Genomic DNA, 7500 nt, shown 5'->3' on the forward strand with positions numbered 1-7500 from the left:
AAAAAAAAAAAAAAACACAAACAAAACATTCAGTCTCAAACCCCTCAGTATTTGTTCACCAGTTTGCTGGTGTTGTAGTATGCTTCAGGGTCTGTACTACACGTAGATATAATGTAACTTTTCATTTTCAAGAACTTTAATTTAGTGTAAATTGGCATTGGTAATGGTACATTAACGTAAACAAAAGAATCATGTATAATAAAACCATTACTGTACATATACATGTAATAATGACGAACCAATTCAGTGTTTACAAACATTATGTGATGCTAAAGACAAGGCAGCAGAAATAAAATACAAGCAATTTACAGGATAAAATGATGTTCTGTTGTTTCAACACTACGCTTATTGATCACCAATAACCAATGTTGAGCACAAAAGGAAATGATCAGCAATGAACATACAGTAATTCTTTTATACTAGTTTCATCAGTTTTCAATGGCTTAATGTTTCATGGATTCATCACAATTTTTAAAATCAACCATTGATGGTGAGCCAGAACTCCTGTATAACCCTTCTGTATGTTGCTTGTCCAATTTAATGGGTATTTTTTTATTCCAAAGACTCTGAATTTGTTTATAATCATAGGTAAGTCATTCCAGAATTTTCATAGTGAGTGTAGGACTTTTTTGGGAGGGGGGGGGGGGGTTGAGTGTTGGGGGTTGTTGTTATTTCTAACAAATATTTTCTATGCATATTTTACACACAGTAAAGCGTTGAGGTAAAAACAGTAATGCTAAATGTAATTGGTGTTTGTTAAATATGATGAAACAACATGGAGTAGGATGAAGACAAGAGGCCCAGGGGCCTTATAGGTCACCTCAGTATCATGTAACAACCTTCCAATGTTTGAATTAGGTTTGTGTTTAAATATAAGAATTTTACTTTTGGATGGAAGAAACATTGAATAGCTATGTGGTCAGCCCCACCTTTGCACCAGAACCCCTGACCCAGGGGCCATAAATTTCAGTTTTGAAAGAAGCATCCTTGATCATCATTATCATACTATTCGTTTGTCTACTTAATACCCTGCAGCAGAGGAGAAGATTTTCAAAGAAATAAAATGCATTTTCACTATATGATCAATAGGGCCCCACCCTAATACCAGAACCCCTGACCCAGGGGCCATGAATTTCACAATTTTGAAAGAGGCATCCTTGCTCATCATAACCATGTTATTGGTTTGTCTACTTAATACCCAAGGACAGAGAAGAAGATTTTCAAAGAAATAATGCATTTTCACTATATGACTTATAGAGCCCCACCCTAGCACCAGAACCCCTGATCCAGGGGCCACGAATTTCACAATTTTTAACAAGAGGTACTGTGAGCAATGCTCACTAAGAATACCCCCCGCTTACCCCAATCTCCCAAAGGGTGTTGGTAATAGGTATAAACTACCTCTTTTCTGAGTGTTGCTACTTCGATGTCCAGTGCACATGACCTTTGACCTTTTGACCCCAAAATCGATAGGGAACATCTTCATCCCATGGGTAGTCATATGTATGATATGGTGACTGCAGGTGGAAAGGATAACGCTTTAAAGCCTAGAAACCATATTGCTACTTCAATGTCCAGTGTGCGTGACCTTTGACCTTTTGACCCCAAAATCGATAGGGAACATCTTCATCCCATGGGTAGTCCATATATATGATATGGTGACTGTAGGTGGAAAGGATAACGCTTTAGAGCCCAGAAACCATATTGCTACTTCAATGTCCAGTGTGCTTGACCTTTGACCTTTTGACCCCAAAATCGATAGGGAACATCTTCATCCCATGGGTAGTCCATATGTTTGATATGGTGACTGTAGGTGGAAAGGATAACACTTTAGAGCCTGGAAACCATATTGCTACTTCGATGTCCAGTGTGCTTGACCTTTGACCTTTTGACCCCAAAATCGATAGGGAACATCTTCATCCCATGGGTAGTCCATATATATGATATGGTGACGGTAGGTGGAAAGGATAATGCTTTAAAGCCTGGAAACCATATTGCTACTTCGATGTCCAGTGTGCTTGACCTTTGACCTTTTGACCCCAAAATCGATAGGGAACATCTTCATCCCATGGGTAGTCCATATATATGATATAGTGACGGTAGGTGGAAAAGGATAATGCTTTAGAGCCCGGAAACCATTGCGTCTACAGACGGACGGACGGACAACCCGATTCCAGTATACCCCCCCACAACTTGTTGCGGGGGGTATAAAGAGGCATCCTTGCTCATCATTACCATGCTATTAGTTTGTCTACTTAATACCCAGAGACAGAGAAGAAGATTTTCAAAGAATTTCTACATTTTCACTATATGGCCAATAGAGCCCACCCTAACACAAGAACCCCTGCCCCAGGGGCCATGGAATTTCACAATTTTGGTAGAGGGCTCAACGCTCATAATAATTATGGCCCACAGTTTGGCTTCTTGATGTCCAGGAGTAAAGAAGAAGATTTTTAAAATTACACTCATTTTGATGGTTTTTTGCCCCACCCCTCAGGCCCCAGGGGGGCAAGGACCACGAATTTCACAATTTTTGTTCCCCTCGACCCCACAGATGCTATATGCCAAAATGGTTGAAATGGGTTCAGGGGTTTCAGAGAAGAAGCTGAAAATGTTCAAATGTTAACGCATGACGCACGACGAACGACGACGGACAAAAACAGATAGCAATAGGTCACCTGAATGAATTCAGGTGACCTAAAAAGTTAGATGACCATGAATTAGTAACATTACCCAGAACAAGAGATGTTTGTAAAACACATATGCCGCCCCCACCCCCCCCCCCCCCCCCCCCCCCCCCCCCCCCAATGGTGCAAAATTGAAAAGGGTTATACACACACACATCATTTAATTGAGAGTCGTATCATCAATTCAAAATATTGAGCAGACAATATCTTCCTATGTCAAGAGTGGATTGACCATGTGACCTAAAAATCAATAGGGAGGTCATCAACTCCTGAAGATGTATCAGTGTACCAAGTTTGATGTCTGTCAAGCAAAGGGGTTCTCAATATATTGAAGGGACAGTATATTCCTATGTCCAGTTTGACCCTTGACCTTTGACCATGTGACCTAAAAATCATTAGGGGTAATCTTTTCCTGAAGGATGTACCAGTGTACCAAGTTTGATGTCTGTCAAGCAAAGGGGTTCTCAAGATATTAACCAGACAGTATATTCCTATGTCCAGTTTGACCCTTGACCTTTGACCATGTGACCTCAAAATCAATAGCTGTCATCTTCTCCTGATGATGTACCAGTGTACCAAGTCTGATGGTCTGTCAAGCAAAGGGTTCTCAAGATATTGAGCGGACAGTATATTCCTATGTCCAAAGTAGATTGACCGTTGACCTTTAACCTTAAAAACAATAGGGGTCCTCTTCTTTTTAAACCAACCCACATATGAAATATCATTACAATCAAGTGAATGGTTCTCAAGATATTGAGCGGACAACTCAAGGTCTACTACATGGGGTTAAGACCAGCAGTTTGACCTTGAACTTTGACCACGTGACCTGAAAATCATAGGGATCATCTACTCTCTAAGGAAAGCTTCTGTATTAATTTTGGCTATTATCAAGCAAAGGGGTCAAAAGACATTGAGCGGACAACACATGGGCTTAAGACCAGAGGTTTGACCTTGACCTTTGACCATGTGACCTGAAGGTCAATAGGGATCATCTACTCTCCAAGGGCAACCCTTGTACCAAGTTGGTAGTTATCATGTATAGGGGTCAAAAGTTATTGAGTGGACAACACATGGTCTACCACATGGGGGTAAAGACCAGCAGTTTAACCTTGACCTTTGACTATGTGACCTGAAAATCAATAAGGATCATCTACTCTCCAGGGGCAACCCCTGTACCAAGTTTGATTGTTATCAAGCCAAAGGGGTCGAAAGATATTGAGCGGACAACATATGGTCTACAGACCGACCAACAGTTGCAAAACAATATGCCCCCTCTTTTTCAAAGGGGGGCATAAAAATCTTTATATCTAAATGTAAGCAAAAGCGTTAAATCAGACCAGAATATAAGGAGAACATTACCACTTTACTGAATGAGAAGACTGGAATGGGCTGCTGTAGGAGGATATTTGCGGCCAGTCTCGACCGTTAATAACAAGCTCCATGTCAGGTAACTTCTCAATCACCTGAAGAATGAAGTGCTCATTCCCGCTACACCTGTGGAAAGGGAGATAATTTTACAGTGTAATATCTATCCCATAATCTCTGAAAAAAAGCATATCAATTCACATGAAAAATCAGTCATATCTATCAATTGTAGTTAAGGAGGAATTTCAATACTACACCAGAGAAATGTGGCTGAAAAGTGGAAGATGAGTACCATAATATTTTGAAATTGAAAACATTCAAATTAACTTGATTTAATAAAAAAAATGCAGTTTTTAGTAGCAAGTAATCTGAAAAAAATTTAAAACACTTGCTGCATGGACTTAAACTCACGACCTACAGCAGTTGACATGAAGACCTGCTGAGCTTCTCCGCTTGGTAATTAAATTTAAACAGAACAGACAAATATTGCTGATACATGTATCTATATTTCCATTACTTTTAAAAGTCAGCAATTATCATGATTATGACGATGTAGTATATCTCCTTAATTGCAAGTATTACAAATTGGAATATTTCATGAAAGTTATAAGGATGGATGTTGCGCATCATATGATGGACAAAGTCAGCAACAGCTGATTAATGTGACCTAATTAAGATTCTGTGGTTTAAGACCTTTAGAATTACATACTATTAACACTATACTACATACCTTGATGGGAACATGCAGTCGTCTTCTCTGTATAATTTATGATTGATGATTTGGTAATGGGAGCCATATTTACTGCTTTTGGCCATGTTGAAACTTCCTCTGTGATACCATCTCTCCATGTTGACAAATCCTCTTCAATAACACTAAAAACCAATAATAAGAATACAGACACCCTGTACCCTGCTCACACACCCAACATCTCTCTTCACTGTATAATAGGAATACAGACACCCTGTACCAGTGCTCACACACCCAACATCTCTTTTCACTGTATAATAGGAATACAGACACTCTGTACCCTGCTCACACACCCAACATCTCTCTTCACTGTATAATAGGAATACAGACACTCTGTACCAGTGCTCACACACCCAACATCTCTCTTCACTGTATAATAGGAATACAGACACCTCTGTACCAGTGCTCACACACTCAACATCTCTCTTCACTGTATAATAGTAATACAGACACCCTGTACCCTGCTCACACACCCAACATCTCTCTTCACTGTATAATAGGAATACAGACACCCTGTACCAGTGCTCACACACTCAACATCTCTCTTCACTGTTTAATAGTAATACAGACACCCTGTACCCTGCTCACACACCCAACATCTCTCTTCACTGTATAATAGGAATACAGACACCCTGTACCAGTGCTCACACACTCAACATCTCTCTTCACTGTTTAATAGTAATACAGACACCCTGTACCCTGCTCACACACCCAACATCTCTCTTCACTGTATAATAGGAATACAGACACCCTGTACCAGTGCTCACACACTCAAAATCTCTCTTCACTGTATAATAGTAATACAGACACCCTGTACCAGTGCTCACACACTCAACATCTCTCTTCACTGTATAATAGGAATACAGACACTCTGTACCCTGCTCACACACTCAACATCTCTCTTCACTGTATAATAGGAATACAGACACTCTGTACCCTGCTCACACACTCAACATCTCTCTTCACTGTATAATAGGAATACAGACACTCTGTACCCTGCTCACACACTCAACATCTCTCTTCACTGTATAATAGGAATACAGACACTCTGTACCCTGCTCACACACCCAACATCTCTCTTCACTGTATAATAGGAATACAGACACTCTGTACCCTGCTCACACACCCAACATCTCTCTTCACTGTATAATAGTAATACAGACACCCTGTACCAGTGCTCACACACTCAACATCTCTCTTCACTGTATAATAGTAATACAGACACCCTGTACCAGTGCTCACACACTCAACATCTCTCTTCACTGTATAATAGGAATACAGACACTCTGTACCAGTGCTCACACACTCAACATCTCTCTTCACTGTATAATAGGAATACAGACACTCTGTACCCTGCTCACACACCCAACATCTCTCTTCACTGTATAATAGTAATACAGACACCCTGTACCAGTGCTCACACACTCAACATCTCTCTTCACTGTATAATAGGAATACAGACACTCTGTACCAGTGCTCACACACTCAACATCTCTCTTCACTGTATAATAGGAATACAGACACTCTGTACCAGTGCTCACACACCCAACAACAGTTTTTGTGTTCTACATGTATATATGTATATGCATATTGTAAAAATCATTTTATTACAGGTCTTTTTTGGAGAGAGAGAGAGAGAGAGAGAGAGAGAGAGAGAGAGAGAGAGAGAGAGAGAGAGAGAGAATGAGAGAATGAGAGAGAAGAGACAATGAGAGAGAGAGAAAGATACTTGAGAGGCTTAGTGTCAGGCCTATGATTATAAATACAGATAAAAGAAGCCTAACTACTCTAAATGACTGCTATGTGAGCACAGTGCTATCAGTGAAATCCTTGTCAACAACAATAGCTCTGAAGAAAATTAACTTAGCAGGAACATAAATTTTATCAGTATTTTGCTGATATTATTGTTCCAGCTAATCATTTATTGATTCCCTGACTTAGAGACACCTATCTTTCCTGATAAAGTTAGATCTGAATATCTTAAAGATTGGAAGATAAACGCTATCTATATGTTAATGGTAACACGTTTTTAAGAGTAGATTCTTTTAATTCACACATCTTACGGTCACACCTGAGGTGGCAGCTGCAGTCGTCCTGTGAACAGTCTTTGTAATCTTTAACGGCAGTTTCTATTTTCTTAAGGTATTTCTTCCATCTACCACTGTTTGTATCTGTAATATAAAAGACACACAAGTAGAAGAACATAGCAGTTGACCAACACAGGAAGCACACTATATTTTCAGTAATTACATGTAGATGACCCTAGTTCTAAAACCTGATGGTAAAAAGTTAAAGTTTGGAGGAAAACATTGGAGAAATGGACAGCTAGGGTACCATACCATACTAAACCAGCTTTTATCTGAGTGCGAGAAATTTTCACGAACCTCATCATCACAAATATATCTCACCATGAACCAGTACACTAATGTCTCTTGTATGATGTTTAAGATAACTTCAGTCGTGAAATTAATCAACACAAACCGGTTCATAACTGGTAAATCACAAAATACAGTCGTTGGAAATAAAGTTGATTTACAGAATTTAGGACAACAATCCTCATGCAGTTTGATGTTTAGGATTTACAGAATGGAACTCAAATACTGGTAATATGAATTCTTGACAGTGCATACTGTATATCTGTTAGACGATTTATCACCTGATATCGTGAAATATTTCAAAAATTCACCTTGACATTTGATG

General features: G+C 39.4%; 1 protein-coding gene across 1 annotated transcript in view; it reads right to left on the bottom strand.

The window, feature by feature from the left end:
• Positions 1 to 7500, bottom strand: part of LOC125657098 (protein O-glucosyltransferase 1-like) — a 72678-nt gene that overhangs the window by 47777 nt on the left and 17401 nt on the right. The window contains 5 exon segments of the mRNA XM_048887745.2: positions 4047 to 4084; positions 4087 to 4181; positions 4783 to 4876; positions 4879 to 4925; positions 6872 to 6971. Of these exon segments, the coding sequence (XP_048743702.2) occupies positions 4047 to 4084; positions 4087 to 4181; positions 4783 to 4876; positions 4879 to 4925; positions 6872 to 6971 (374 nt within the window).

Source organism: Ostrea edulis, chromosome 7 (assembly GCF_947568905.1).
Source record: "Ostrea edulis chromosome 7, xbOstEdul1.1, whole genome shotgun sequence".
Taxonomy (NCBI): Eukaryota; Metazoa; Mollusca; class Bivalvia; order Ostreida; family Ostreidae; genus Ostrea; species Ostrea edulis.